Below are 16,032 nucleotides of genomic sequence, written 5' to 3' on the forward strand. Positions count from 1 at the left end.
AAAAAAAAAAAAAAGAAAAGAACAATACAGCACAGGATTCAAAAGCAGAAATTCAGTAATTTCTTCTCAACTCTAAAAAATAATTAACAATATTTTTAAGGAGCAAAACTGGAATAAAAGTATAGAGGTAAATTACCGAAGACAACTGTGGTAAAATTCTTTCTTGTGCTTTGTGTTTTTCTTTGCTGGGTGCTTTATCCTGTATGAAAAAATACAAAAAAATAAACTGCTTATTTATTAAAAAAAAAAGATGGTAGCCTAGAAATTCCTATGGGACAGGTCTACTTTAAAAAAAATTATTATTACTATTATTATTAATTTTAATGAAAATTTACAGAGACTTTGGATTTCCATTCATTCATTGTTACATTTTTCTTCCTGCCCACCCCTCCCCTCCTGTTCCTTCTTCTCTTTGAAAAGTATAAGAAAAATTCTTTCATTGTTCTACAATCCTTCTACTTTTCACATGGAGTTGCTATGAATAGAAATCAACTTGACAGCACCTAGCAACAATGGTAAAGGGGAGGCCAAGTGGTTACATTCTTCATTTAAGAGGAAAGAAAGTAGGAGAAAGCACTTAACCCCTAACACTCCTTAGAACGACCTTGAGATCAAGATTTCAAGGGTCTGAGAACCCAAAGATAGCCCTGGGAAAGAGTGAACATGAGCAAGAGACAAAGGAACATGGTCTCCATTGCTGGTGGAGCTTGATGGGGACAAGAATGGACATGTATTGACATATTCTCATTTGAAGCTGTTCATCAAATGTTGATAAAAAAATGAATATGTGCTAGTAGTTAGATTATGGAGGGTATTCTTTTAAAATGCAGTCACAGGGAGTTAAACATGTCATCATTTTTCCAGGTCCAAGCAAGCCTTGTGGTACAAAAGGTTAGTTATTACTAGGATGTTCATGGAAAGGTTGGAGGTTTAAGCCACTGAGCAGCACCATGTGGGCAGGGCTAGCAATCAGATTCCCTAAAGATTACAGCCATGAAGCCTGGTGGTGCAGATTGACAGGGTCAAAATGAAGTGACATTGACTTGATGGCAGCTAACAACAAGGGAAGTCCAGCTGATGGTCTTGTTAGCTAAATAAGTGCCAATCGGAGGTCATTACTTGACTCTTAACCATAGATTGTATCATTGCTGCTATTAAAAAATCACATTCTTAATAATAAAAAAAACTTGAGAAAGATGTAATAACCTTAAAGATGGCATCTCAACATGTCTCCTTCTTTGAATTTCTCCTCTCTATCTGTTCCCTTCATCCCTAAATAAGCTGTGTCTCTCCATCCTTCTGTTGCCAGGTTTCTGTACCCTAGCTCCATTTTAACTTATTTGGAACTTCCCAATAGGGCTTCCTGGGCTGTATGTTTGTTTTGGAAGGTATTTTGTTGTCTATTTTTTTTCTGGTAATTCACGTTAAAATTTACAGAGAAAGTTGGTTTTCATAACTCAACATTCAAACATTGTTTTTTATGTTAGTCACAGTCCTAGTCACAGTCCTCACTTTATAGCGGCATTCTTCCCATTTTCTACCTGTGTTTCCCATTTCCCACAGGACCTTTGCACAGTTCACTTTGTGTTATCATTCAGTTTTCTGTTAAAACTGTCTTTTTCAAAAGGCCTCCTGTGACTAATCCTTCTGGAACGAGCTATTCCCCAGATCATGCTATCCTCTTACACCACACTACTTTCCACATCCATGACATTGTACTGTTGGTTTGTCCCTGCTCTTCTGTCTCCCCTGTCGAAACAATGGCTGTGTAAAGACATGGATTTGGTCCACCTCCCTCTGAACCTTCAGTGTCTAGAACAGTGATGTCTGCCTCGTGGAAAAAGTCAGTCAACATTTGCCCCATTAACAAATTCAAGAATGAATGAATTTTATGCTCTGATGAATTCTGTGTTGTGACCTGTTAATCCTTATTACAAATAAAGAATTGGGATATATTCAAAGCAGTGGAATAGCTGGGTCATAGGGAATTTCTATGTTCAGCTTTCTGAGGAAAAAATAAATAAATAAAATTTACAATTTATGCCAATTTGAGGAACGACTCAATACTTTCCCTTCCCCCACAACCCCCTCCCCTTTTGGTGAAAGAGAAGGGGAGCTGGAAATAGAATGGGAGAAGTTTCTGTAAATTTCTGGTAACCATAGAGACAGTGATTTTAGTTTATTAATCTCATGCTCTTAAGCAGGCTGGGGCCCCACGGTGATTTCTCCAAATTGCTCAGTGCTGGTTATCCTGCAGCCTTCTTCATTAAGGATGAGCAAGCCCCTTCCTTTCTTGCACACACTTTAATTACTGATGAGCAGAAGCCCTGCGCTATTGTGCTCATTACTGTGCGTTCTAACCTGGCTGCACCTCTGCCTTTGGGTGATGGAAGTGGAGTCTTCGGTTAGGGGATGGGAATCTGGAAATGAGCAGCCTCCTCTCCAGGTCCACGACAGATGCCAGGACCGGGGCTCAGGTGACCTGATCATTGCTCTGTCCTCTAATCCAGCTGTCCTGAAGATGAGACCTTGGTGGCTCTGGAGCACCATTTCCTTTCAGCCACAGAATGGTGCCAGGAGTGCCTTTCTGCCCACACTGACCGCACTTGCAGGGAATGAACTGGACATGCTCTCAGGAACCATGGCACTTCTATTGTCCGGCCTCTCTACAGAGTCTGATTTAAGGCATATGCTCTTTTTCACATGGCCACTGGCGCGTCGTTGCCTATGACCGTGTCTTACGTCCTTTAGACAAGAGACCTCCAAACCATTTCAGGCTTTCATTGGTGCTGGAAGGAAATGGGGCAGTTAGAGTCTGTTCATCTATGGCTATTTCCACTTCAGGGAAGAACCTTGAAGTAGGTATCACAAGCTCTGCATCTGGATTCTAGCTAGCAGCTGACTCAATGCCGCTCTAGGTGTGGACTCACCCTCTCTGAGCCTTATTGGATTTGGAGGCTGTCAAGGTCTCTCTGTCCTGCAGTTATGCTGAGCTGACTCTAGACGTGATCTAGCCTCAGCCGGGTTCTGACAGGGCATCCTCATGAGTCCTAAGGGCTGGGCACATGCAGTATGTCTTCCAATGATGGAGAAAGAAACATATTTCTCACCCCAGGACTGCCCTCACCTAAGTGTTAACCCATTTTGGAAATACTAAGACTTCTTTCTAGTGGCATTTTCCATCCTATCAGGTTTAGAAATATTGAGCAGTGTTCCTGGAAACACTCAGTGTCAGTTATTATACCAGGTACTCGGGTGCCAGACACTGTACTGTTCACAACTGTCCAGCTGGAATCCTTGTTGCTGTTTTAGTTGCATTAAATAAGCTCCGACTCATGGCAACTTGACATATGACAAAGCGTGACATTACCCAGGGCGGTAACATGTTTATAAGTATTCTTGTGTGTGTTTTCATTGTGTGGCTACTGGGTCAACCCATCTCACTGAACATTTCTCTTGTTTTCACTGACTCTCACCTAAATATTATACTCTTTTCTATCTAAACATTATATTTTTCTGATGGCCAAAGTAAGCAAACTTCAGCTTATCCAGTCTGGCTTGGGATTAGAACCAGAATTAACTGGAATAAATAGTGACAGATTTAGACTCTGTGGAAGATCAGGCTGCTTCTGGTCAGTGCAGACCTATCTTCCACATACCTAAGGTCACCTTAATTGCATTGGAGAAAAATTATCTCCAGTTGTATTGGAGATAAAAATCTGGACTCTGGGCTCTTCAGCAATGCTGGAGCAAAGACTTGAGTGGCCCTGCATCTCGGGTCAACTTCATCAGGTCGCCGACACATCTGAGCCTGGCTTTTGTGAATTACAGGTGCCGCAACCTCTCGTTCCCTGACAGTCTGCCGGAGGTGAGCATCGTGTTCATCTTCGTCAATGAAGCTCTCTCCGTGCTGCTGCGCTCCATCCACTCAGCCATCGAGCGCACACCTTCACACCTGCTCAAGGAGATCATCCTGGTGGATGACAACAGCAGCAATGGTGAGTGCCCCAGCTTCCAGGCCTAGACCCAAGTTCCATGACTGCATCTGAACAGAGGGTTTAGCTTTAGCTTCTGCTCATGCTATTTTCTCACTACTCTCTGAGGTTTCTCTTTGTCAGGAGACAAGGTCTCCCCAGAGAGAAATGATTGATGGTGGGCACTGCTCTGGAAGGTAGGTGCACCCTCTCTCTGCGTCTTAAGTCTCAAAGGGCTTGATACCCAAGCTTCTCCCTCTCTCCAACATTCAGCTAATATTTATCTCTAATATCTATCTCTGTACTATCTCTATAATATCTATCTCTATAGTATCTATCACTAGAATATCTATCTCTAGAATATCTATCTATCTATCTATCTTATCTACCTATCTGTCTTCTGATGGGCTCTGGGTAAGGACTTATGCTGCCAGCCCAAAAGCAAGCAGTTCAAATCCACCAACTGCTCAAAGAGAAAAAGAGGATAGTCTCCTCTTTTGCCACTTACAAGCTCTGAGAACCACCTGGAGGATCAGTCCTGACTTAGGTCTAGCTCAATGGTACATGGTCGTGCATAAAACAACAACCATACATACATACATACATAAAAACATACATACATACGTGTGTGTGTGTGTGTGTGTGTGTATGTGTGTGTGTATAAGCACACAAAACCCTGGCCTCTACCTTGGCCATGTACACAGGGAATGTTTACAAAGACTCTTCCCATGAAGCCCTACTCCCCTTTAGAATAAATAGCACGCCTTTGTGTTTTCCCTAGAAGATTGTTGGCTGGGGTTGTCCCAGAAGTCGTGGTGATGATGGTGGAGTTGTTGACAGTGCGTGTGGTAGCAGATGTCACAGTGGTGCTGATGGGGAGGGTGGTGGTGGATGACTAGCCCAACAACAGCAGTGGAGCTGTTAAATACCTAGCCGTTTTGGTGGAGCATCTGTTCTCTGTTCATATGGCCACAACCAGGTCCCTTGGTGGTCTGCTAATATATTTCTGAAGCCGTCACATCACTATTTCTCCTTTTGTAGTTACCTCTGGTACAAATTCCATGACCTCTGCTTCACCACATGTACACCATCCTCGTCATGTTGCTAACATTTTAAAAGGACATATTAAAACCATTTAAAAACAGTGATTGTGGTGGTAACTTTTATAAGGATGAGCTTCTGATAAGGCATGAATTTTAAAAATAGACAACTGGGCCATCGTCTCAGGGGATCACTGGGTTCATGTTATCTTCAGAACTCTCTCTGGATCAGGTAGAAAATTCTCCAGTGAACCGGCTGCTTTAATGAGAAATTCAAATGGGCAATTTATGTTTTCTTATCAATTAAAGCTGAAACCTATCAGATAATTGAAATATGTTTAATCTCCATAAATACATTTTCTTTTTCGTTTTATCATCATGTAGTTAGAAATGTAGGAACAGTGTTGTGGTGGAGATTTTAGAATGTTCTGAAGGACAGTGCTTATGAATCATCTGACTGTTAGAGTTTCATAGTGTGGAGGAAGGAAAAGCTGTCAGGTATGACAGCAATTATACAATAGTGGTTTGGGGGATAATTGTGGATTGTAAAGGCAACAAGAATGAATCCATCTCCTGTCTCCAGCCATCAGGGCTCTGGTTAGCCTACCTCAGGTACCCTACCCGTGGACTTTATCCAGAATGGCCGGGGCCCCTTCAACTCTTCACTGGTAAAAAGGCAAGAAAACCAGCCTTCCAGGGGTGAGGGAATCCTCTTAGACAGAAGAATCCCTGCGCCCCATGCTTATGCGTTTCTTCACATACAGAGAGAAGAGAACAAAACTCCAGGAGAATGCAACCTGGAGCCCTTCACTTCTTCTTCATAATAGGATCCTCATCATGTCTGTAACGAGTTCTTCTGTCTTTAATCACTACAGAAAAAGAGAAGAATCTGACATTTATGTGCATCAGCTTTCCTGTTTATAGCGTGAAGCGAAGAGCTCTGGATTACGCACTGAATTCATGAGTTCTGGGACCATATCTACCACTACATGATAAATGACCACAGAAATGCCCCTCAGTCTCTTAGAGTCCCAGCTTCTTGCTCTGTGAAATTTCCATGATTAGTCCTCCTTTGCTTACCTTACCTCATACAATGAATGATAAAATGCATGAAAAATGGAACAGTCTGTATTACTCCCCAGTCCTTGGTTCCACCTCATGTGGCACACATGTCGTGTGTACAGAGTAACTGAAACACTGACTGGGAGGAGAGGAAGTCAAATGAGAAGCAGAGAGAACAAAAAACAGACCCTTGAGAGAATGCCAAGGGTGAGGCATTTACAGAAGCAACCAGAGATTAACAGAAAAGGAGCAGCCAGGAGAAGCTGGAGGACAGCACAGACTCCGTGGGCAGAGGCTGCATTTTCTGGCTGGAGCATCGTCTGTAGACCTGCACCCCCCAGTAGGTGGAAGGACAGAAAGGAGAGGAAGATGTGGTCACCTCTAAGGCAGCTTTGCTGGTATGTGAGGAGTCAGGGCTGCAGGAGCTGATGAAAATGAAGAGCAGGCAGTGAAAGCAGATACTTCTCTCAGGGAATTTTTACAGTAAAGAAGAATCAAAAACTAAAGCATAAACCTGAGAAGTGTTTTCATTTTAATTTTTTTTTATAATCCACAGCCAGAAATCCATTTTCATTATGATCCTGGATAGCACACCTACTTATACGAATGATTGAAGCAAAACTTTTTAGAAACAATACTTCACCTTACAAAGTGTAAAGCCCTTTTGATCTCTTCTATTATGTTCTGTTCTAGTTATTAAATTTTATTATATTTTGTTTTGTTCTATTTCGCTGGTTTTTTAAAGGCAGGTTATTCTCAAGACATTGACTGTGTATTACGCTGGCCTGAGAGCAATAGATTTGAGGACTCAGGCTTCACTTTTATTGATTTAGGTGGTGAGGGGGAAGAGGAAGCAAAGGTCCTGGTGAGAGAAGAAAATTTGAGATCCTGGGCATAGCAACAAAGCTGTTTATGAGAGGAAAGGGTTCATCTCCCCCATTCAGTAGGGAATAGAGAGATTGTTGAAGGCAGTGAGGAGAGTGTGGTGATGGAAGCTGAGAGGAGAGGTGGAGTGAAGCAGTAGAGTTTGATCCCAGCCATGGTCAGGCCATGGTGAGAATGGCCTGGAGTTAGAGGAGGGGTATGGTGCAGAAGAAGACAGAGGGGTGACCAATAACAGCATTTCTTAGGGCATTTCTGAGTTCCCAAAGTGAGCCTGAGACTATGGCTGTTAGAGGAAACAAGACATCTTTTGGCCTTAAAACACGTGAAGGACCCATTAGAGTGGTTCAGCCTGCACCACTGTGTCTGTGCAGACTCCTTGCAGGGAGGTGCTATCAGACAAGTCAGGTCAACTCACTTCTATGAATACTCATAGAGGACCCAGCCTAACCTGAGGGGATAAAGAGAAAGGTGAATCAGAGCGAGTCCTGCAGATAAATATAAAATGGTACATTCACACAATGGAATATTATTCAGCACTGGTGGCCTAGTAGCAAGAAGCTGCACTGAAATCCTGAAGGCGCATTGTTCGAATGCCACCAGCTGCTCCTTGAGAGAAGGATGGGCAGTCTCCTCCCATGCAATTAACTGCCTCTGAAAACCTGCCGGAGGGTCGCCTGGGGGTCAACTCTACGGTACACAACAACAACAACAAGAAGGAGCAATGATTTTGTAAATTACTGTATAATATGGGAGAATCTAGAGAGCATTATCCTGTGTGAACTAACTCAATCTAAATAGGATAAATACTGCATAAGACCATTATTATAAAAATACAAGGAGTAAGATATGGATAAATGTCCAAAAGGTGAAAGGGAGGGGAGCAGAGGGTAGGGAGAGGACAGAATCACTAGGATGACAGAGTATGTGAGCTGAGAATGTAGGGGGAGGATTAAGAAAAATCCATTGGGGACCTGAAAAGATGGGGCAATAGGCCTATGCCTATTAAGTAATTAATCCACAGTGATTGATTTTTTAAAACACTATGTACATGAGTGAGCATTTGAATCACAAAGTGAATGTTAGAATTTGTGAAATATAATCTACATGAATGATACAAAATGTAGACATTTTTTATGAAAATCAATATAAAATAAAAATAAAGTGGGAACATAATAGAGATAAAATTTAGCAGGACTCGGCTTCCAATCTCAGCTCTGCCGCTTCCTAGCAGTGGGATTTAGACTTGAGATTCCTCAGTCTGTGTGGGGATATCGGCTCCTATTTACACCTGTCCCCTACCCCAACAGTATCTCTAAGATAACATTAGTTAATGGACAGAAAAATTGCATGTAAGCTGTAAAGCGCTAAAAGGGCCCTGAGTTAAACAGTGGATAATAAGAACAGCCATGATGTTGTAAGGACAGTAGCTCCCATGTAGACTCTGTTTAAAGGTGTGTCTTTGGTTTTCTCTCCTTCCTGAAACAATGTACTATAATGGAAAGAGTTCAGGATTCAGCATTAAGCTGGCTTTTTAGTTTTAACTCTTCTCCCCCTTACTTCCTCCTAGCTGTGTGCGTAACCTCTGTGAACCCTATTTTTCTTATCTGTGAAATTGGATGGCTAATTCCTACCTTAGAGTTTGCTTGGAGACTTGAATGATATAATACATGATGGGAGGGACTTTGGTGTTGAAACTCTAACTTAAGCAGGTTAGAGGTCTCGCGGCTTAGTCCCGAGGGATTTTCGCCACTAACCTAAAGCTATACTTCTCTGCCAGTTAAATCCCGCCAACTGCTCCTCAGGAGAAATATAAGCAATCCCCCCTGCTGCAATTTACAGTCTCAGAAACCAGACTGAGTAAGAGTCAGCTAGGAGCCTCAAAAACGCAAACAAATGAGTGAGTGAGTGAGTGAGAGAGCTATTAGATAGAGACCTTAAGGTTGGTCAACTCTTCTAGGTTTCTGACTGACAGACTGGAGAGTAAAGCCAATCAGAGGTGCCTTGGAAGAAAGGCCTGGTGATCTGCTTCCATAGTCCACCATTGAAAACTTGACAGAGCATATTTCTGTATAGGCACACGTGGTGTTGACTTGATGGCAGTTGTGTTGCTGTGGAGTTAGAACTGACTCATAGCTTACCTCTCAGCAGGTCTGGTTTTTGGTGTTTTGTTTATTTAAAATTTTTATTGACTTACATAGAATCAGATTTTCAGAGACAATAAATCACATGGGAAGACATTGCCCATTTTTCTTACGTGGAACAACAAATCACATGCCTTTGAGTTGACAGTGCAGCTCCTTACCACTAGGCTGCCAGAGATCCCCAGTTCCAAGAAAGTTGTCAGCTCTCTCTCTTACTAGTCGTCCTTCCTAGGAGTTTCTTGCAGGGTCTGTGTGTTGGAGCTTTATCTCTCTCAGTCCATTCTCTGCCACCTTTGCTTTGAAATCAGGCCTCTGTTTCCACAAACACAGGAAAGGGGTCACTTTATTCCTTTAGCCAAATCTCTCTAGACCCCCGAAGTCAAAGTCCTCAGCCATTGAAAATGGTCCTTGAATGAGAATATAAGACCCTGTTTTCTACCTTTTTAGTAATTTCCTAAGCAAGTTCCACTTCAAAGGGGATGATTCCTATATATGAGCTTGTTACACTAATACAGTGATCTTAAAATTTTAGTATTTGAGCTTAGCTAAGATGTATAAACATTACTCTAAAATTTATAGAAAACTCAAACACCTCAAAAAAAAAAATAAAACAACCCAATTAAAATTGGACAGAGAACATGAAAAGACACTTCACCAAAGAAGATATCCAGATGGCTACCAAACACGTTATTGTTGTTACGGCGACTGCAACTCATAGCGACTCTATGAAAGACGGATCAGAACCTTGCCCTTAGCTGTGCTGTCCTCACGTTTCTAATATACTTGAGCTTTTTTTTTTTCAATTAATTTCAATGAACATCTACAGAGATTGTGGATTTCCATTCATTCATTACTGCACTTTTCTCCCCGCCCACCCCCAGTTCACTCTTCTCCTTGAAAAGCAAAAGAAAAACTCCTTCATTGGTATACAACCCCCCCGAGCCCCCACCCCGAGTATTATTCCACTCTGCCACCCTCATTCCAGACTCTTAGGATAATCATAATGCCCTAAAATATATTACTTTTAAACTAGTCTCTCCCTCATTGGCTTCAATGCAGTAAACATAATTTATCCAGTTTTTCTCAGTCTACTTGAGCTTTCATCCGACTCATATGGTCATCCGACTCAAAATGCCCCATGCCAGTCCATCTCATCTCACCAATGCCTAGTATATCAATATGTATGCGTTCCATTTCTTCCTTAACAATATCTAATTTTCCTACATTCATGGTTCTCACATTCCATGTCCCAATCACCAGTGTCTGCTTACAACTGTTCCTCTTCCTTTGTATTTCCATACTTGAAAACTCAACCTTCTTTGCCGTTTCTGTTATCTAAATGTGTTCTGTTGTACATAGGGTTTTCAGAGGCCTGCTATTTTAGAAGTGGATGGCCAATCCTTCTTCCTAGTCTGTCTTAATGTGAATGTTCAGATTTAGAGAATTATCAGACAGACCAGCAAGTTAAAGGTATATCCCTTATTGCGGAGTTAACTTTAGTGTCAGTGCTGTCCCTGCCTTTCTCACATGTGTCTTTACCCACTTATTTCCCTGCTCCACCATCCACCAGGATACCCATCCACTTCTACCCCCTCCCTTCACATCTATCGACGGCACATAACAACAACAACAACAACTTGAGCTTTCGTTACAGTTGCCATGTCAATCCATATTTATTGGGTCTTCCCTTCCTAGATCAACCCTTGATACCTTTTCCAGGATGATGATCTCCTCCAAGGACTGGCCCTTCTTAGCAACATGTCCGAAGTATGTGAGAAGAACCTTTCCATTCTTGCTTTGATTGTCAACAAGATCGTAAAGAACAAATGCTGGTGAGGGTGTGGAGCAATTGGAGATGTCTTAAAATGTGAGCGGGAATGCAAAATGGTGCCGCCACTATGGAAAGTGGTTTGATACTTCCTTAAAAAGTAGGAAATGAAAATATAATTTGATCAAGCAATCCTATTTTTGTTGGTGGTGGTGGTACTGTCCAGTTGAGTACAAATGATAGTGATGAGTAAAAGATCTGACCCCTGTCCTATCCTGTGCCATCCTCATCTCTGCCACATCTGAGCCCTCTGCATCAGTCACTGTGCCAGTCATCTAGCTGAGGATCCTTCTCTCTTTTGCTGATCCTTCAGTTTTTCAAACATTTTGTCCCTTTCCAAATATAGCCCCTCCTAACAACATGCCCAGAGAATGAGGCATAACTTTGTCATCTTTGCCTCCAAGGAGCAATCTGGCTGCACCTTCTCTGCTCTTTTGACTGTTTGTGGGATATTCAGTACTCTTCTCCAACACCACAACGCAAAGGCATCAATTATTTTTTATCATCCTTATTCATGGTCCAGTTCTCTGGTGCATAGTGAATAATTAAAAAGACCATGGCCTGAATCAGATGCATCTTGGTCTTTAAACTGACATTGTTGCTCCACAGTAATTTAAAGAGGTGCTTGACAGCAGACTTCCCTAGTGCAATACATTTCCTGATCTCCTGACTATTGGTACTAAGTGAGTTGCTCATGGACCCAAGTAAGATGAAGTCATTGACAATTTCTTTTTTTCCTCCATCTATCATGATGTTGCCTATTGGTCTAATGGTAAGAACTTTTGTTTTCTTGACGTTGAGATGTAATACATGTTTAAGGCTGCAGTCTTTGATATTATGAGCAATCCCCTCAACCAGGTGGTTTGACACCATAACTTTGGAAATGGACTTGATTGTGTTAGAGATTGTGAGGGTGGCAAGAGCTAGAAAAGCATTTAGACTGATTATTCATAAAGTCATTTTGAGTTATTCTCAACTCGCTAGCACCTTACAACAACAACAACAGTTATTAGATATGTATCCTAAAGAACTAGGAGCTTCAACACAAACAGATATATGCATATTCATAGTCATTGTAGCATTATTTACAATAGCAAAGAGGTGGGAAAAACCTCAAAAGTTCATCAATGAGAAAATGTCCATAAATGACAAATGTGCACAAAGACAATGTTCTACATCTTACTTTGGTGAGCAATGTCTGGAGTAATAAAAACTTGCAATCAAAGACGAAAGGGAGGGATAGGATAAAAAGGTCAGAGGAAATGGTCCCTGCCTATCTAGAACAAAGAGGGAAGAAAAACAAAGATGTAATGAAACAATTAGTAAAAAAACAACAAACTAATGGACCATTCAAAGATCAACTTCCATAATACTGAGATCAGAAAAACCAGACAGTGCTCAACTATCACGCCTGACCACTCTAAAGGGATCACAGTAGATCCTAGATAGAGTAGGGGAAAATTAGAACAATACTGAAGAATATGAAAGAAAGACTAGCCCCTCTTGTCCCATAGGAACTGGTGGAACCCCCAAAACAAAGACCTTCAGACACATCTCAGACCTAGAATAAAACTCAATCCTGTGGTTCAGTTGTCAACAAACAAGTATTGTTATGTGCTATTGAGTCAAGTACAACTCATAGTAACCCTGTGAACAACAGATCTGAACCCTGTCCTGTCCTATGCCAGCCTCATCATCTCTGACATACTTGACCAGAGTGCTACAGTCACTGTGTCAATCCATTTTGCTGAGAGTCTTCCTTTCTTTTGCTGACCTTTTGTCCTTCCAAACATAATGTCCCTTTATAAGGAACAGCCCTTCCTAACAATGTGCCTGAAGTATATGAGGTGAAGGTTTCTCCCTCCTTGCTCTCAACAGACACTCTGTTTGCTCTTCCTCCAATACAGACTTGTTTGTTCTTTTGGCAGTCTATAGGATATTTAGCACTTCTCATCAGCACTTCGATTCAAAGGCATCAATGCTACTTCTACTTATTCATTCATTGTCCAGGTCTCAACTGAATAACAAGTTACTGAGAAGACCATGGCCTGAATCAGGCACACCTTAGTCTTTAAATTGACATCATTACTCCTCACTACTTTGGATATGTCCTTGACAGCAGACTTTCCCAATGCAATACATCTTTTGATTTCCTGACTGTTGGTGCCAAGGATGTTGACTGTAATCCAAGTAAGACTGATTTGTTAACATTTTTAATCTTTCCTTCATTTATCAGGATGTTGCCTATATGTCCAGTGGTAGATATTTTTCTCTTCTTGGTGTTGAGATGTAATCCATATTAAGGCTATAGTCTTTGATCTTCTTCCTCAAGTGCATTGTCTTCCTCACTTTTAGCAAGCAAGTTTGTGTCATCTATGTAATAATGCAGGTTGTTGATGAGTCTTTGTCTTATTCTGATGCTACAGTTTTCTTCATAGAGTCCATTTTCTGGAATGATTTACTCAGCCTACAGATGTAATTGGTATGGATAAAAGATATAGCCCAGACACACACCTTTCTTGACAACAGGTCTAGGTATGTTTCATATGAGTCGTATAAGGGAAACAATAATCCCTGAGAGACATTTGCTTTTTAGAATAACCAACCCACAAAAGGTCAAAAGTGCAGCATGTGGTCAAGAATAAAACCCAGATGGCAGGAAGGGATAGGATAAAAAGATTAGAGGGAATGAGATTCACAGTGATGAAGTGATGAGAGTGTGATAACATTATATTCTGATTAGTGTTATAAAACAAAATGTGCATGAACAGTTGAATGGAAAAACCAATTTGCTTCATAAATGTTCACTCAGATAATAATGAAAATAAATACATACATAAACAAATAAGTGAGCTACAAATTTTTAAAGGAAGATAATATAAAGAGAGATTCGTCCCAAGTACCCTGTGCCTCAGGACATTTGCACTTACTGTACTCACAATCTGGACTGTTCTTCCTCCTGATAGCTGCACAGCCTGCTCCTTTGCCTCCGTAGATCTTTGCTCAAATAAATCCTTCTTATAAAGGCTGACACTGATTGCCCATTTAAAATGTTGGTCCTTACCTGTTGTTCTCGCTCCCTCTCTTTGTTTCTCTATAGCCTCTATCACCATCTGGCAAGTGGGACTTACGTGGGTCCCCCCCTTTGCTTTATTTGTACACTCTCCCTTCACCACTCTAAATATCATGAGAAATGGGCATTTGTTGGTTCACTGCTATATATGCAGCTTTTGGAATTGTCCTAGGACTCTCCCACTCAGTTGAGTCAATTCTGATTCATGACGATCCCCTCTGTCCAGTTTCTAAGCTGTAAATCTTAACAAAAGGATACTGCTTTCTCTTTCTCTTGCAAAGCAGAGGGGATAGTAGACCTGAACTGTCAACCTTCTGGTTAACAGCCCAACACCTAACCTACTACACTACCAGAGCTCCCTTGGTACATGTAAGTACTCAATAAATATTGATTCAGTGACAGAATGAATGTTTCTAGATGTTGGAAGCAAGGTCTAGAATCTTCATCTTAATAAACTTTCCAGGACATTTGATGCAGCGGGACTATGTGTGAGTCATTGTTTTCGTTTTTGTCCCCATCTGTGCTGCAGCTGAAGAAGCTGGGACAGCAGCTTCGACAGCAGCTTCTTCTTGTGCCCCTAGAGCTAGCCTCAGGCAGGGTGGAGTGTTTCTTCCTGGGTGGGGCATTAGGACCTCCCCACTGCATCTCCAGGAGATGGATTGGGTGGCAGGCTGAAGGCAGAGTAGAGGAGTGGTTCCTTTTGCTGCTTCCCCATCTTAGCCCAAGCTCAGTTCTCAAGTGGAGTGTCAGATGGTCAAATGCAAGACTGCTCGTTTCTAAATTACCCCGTCTCTGCAAGCATCTGCAACAGGAGTACCCATGACCTTCTGCCTTATACTTGGGAGCACTGCTTACCCTCCCCTGGCTCTTCCTCCTCATTTCCTTCAAGAAGATGGTAGGAACACCACTTTGAGCCTCCTGGCTTTCATTATTATACTTTTAAAATGCATGTGAACAGGCCAATGTCTTTGGCTGAGACTAAGTGATTCCATCTTTACAGAACTCACCCAATTTGATCACCTGGTCAGACACCTAGGTGACTCTCAGGAGGAGCCTGAGGACCTGTGAGGAGCAGAAACTTCCCTATGTGAGTGGCAGAGCTATCTTTTGACTCCCAGCCAGGCTCCTTCCTCTGCTCTGCTATCTCCCTGCTTGAACCAGTCTGGAGTCCTTCCTGCTTGTGTGCCCCGTGTTGGTGGAGAGGCAGCAGCCAGGTCTTTCCCTTGCCTTTCTAAGAGTGAATGTGCTGCCACCCTCCAGCATACTTGCCTGACTTCAGCTGCAAGTTTCAATTCAGGTGTCACAGCTTCTAGAAAGTCCTCCCACTCTCTATTCTCCGCCTGTCTTCACCCCAACCAGGGAGCCCACCTCAGTGCACCCACAGTTCCCTGGATTTCTTCCTGTCACAGTATCTCTATCAATAAAGATTCTGAGGTTGTCAATTGCCATTTTAGCTGATTCCAATTCCACACGATCCCGTGTGTTGCATAGCAGAACAGCTCCTTGAGGGTTTCTTAACCTTTGCAACTGTAGGGAGCTGTGGTGACATAGTCCTGATAGAGTTGTGCTTTTAATCCAAAGACCTCACTTCTCTGGTGACTTGAATGCACCCACAGCTTCACAGGAGAAGTGTGGGCAATCTCCTCCTGTGCTTTTAACAGCCATGGCAACCCAGTACAGGGGGCAGGGTCAGCACAGCAATGGATTGCATTGACTTGATGGAACTGTAATCTTAATTGAGGAAGATTGTCATCAGGCCTTTTCTTCCACAGAGTTGCTGAGTGAGTTCAAACTGCCAATCTTTCGACTTGTTACTCTCAAGTCTGCAACGTTTTTCTCTGTTAGACTCACTGAGTTATAGTTGACTTAATGGCAGCTATCAACAGTCTTTACAGAAGCAGATTGCCAAGCCTTTCTCCTGCAGAGCTGCTGGGTGGGTTCAAACTGTCAACCTTTCAGTTATCAGCCAAGCATGCCACCTTTCAATATGGAGATTTTCTAGGAGGGAGGGAGGAGCATTTTTTAAATA

At 42.1% G+C, this 16,032-nt stretch overlaps 1 protein-coding gene across 1 annotated transcript in view; it reads left to right on the forward strand.

The window, feature by feature from the left end:
* GALNT18 (UDP-N-acetyl-alpha-D-galactosamine:polypeptide N-acetylgalactosaminyltransferase 18) overlaps positions 1 to 16,032 on the forward strand; it is a 481,364-nt gene that overhangs the window by 244,409 nt on the left and 220,923 nt on the right. The window contains exon 3 of the mRNA XM_006885591.1: positions 3,832 to 3,998. Within this exon, the coding sequence (XP_006885653.1) occupies positions 3,832 to 3,998 (167 nt within the window). The remainder of the gene's footprint in view (positions 1 to 3,831; positions 3,999 to 16,032) is intronic.

The sequence above is a fragment of the Elephantulus edwardii genome, unplaced genomic scaffold (genome assembly GCF_000299155.1).
Source record: "Elephantulus edwardii isolate Elephantulus edwardi_28Jun2011 unplaced genomic scaffold, EleEdw1.0 scaffold00044, whole genome shotgun sequence".
Classification (NCBI taxonomy): domain Eukaryota; kingdom Metazoa; phylum Chordata; class Mammalia; order Macroscelidea; family Macroscelididae; genus Elephantulus; species Elephantulus edwardii.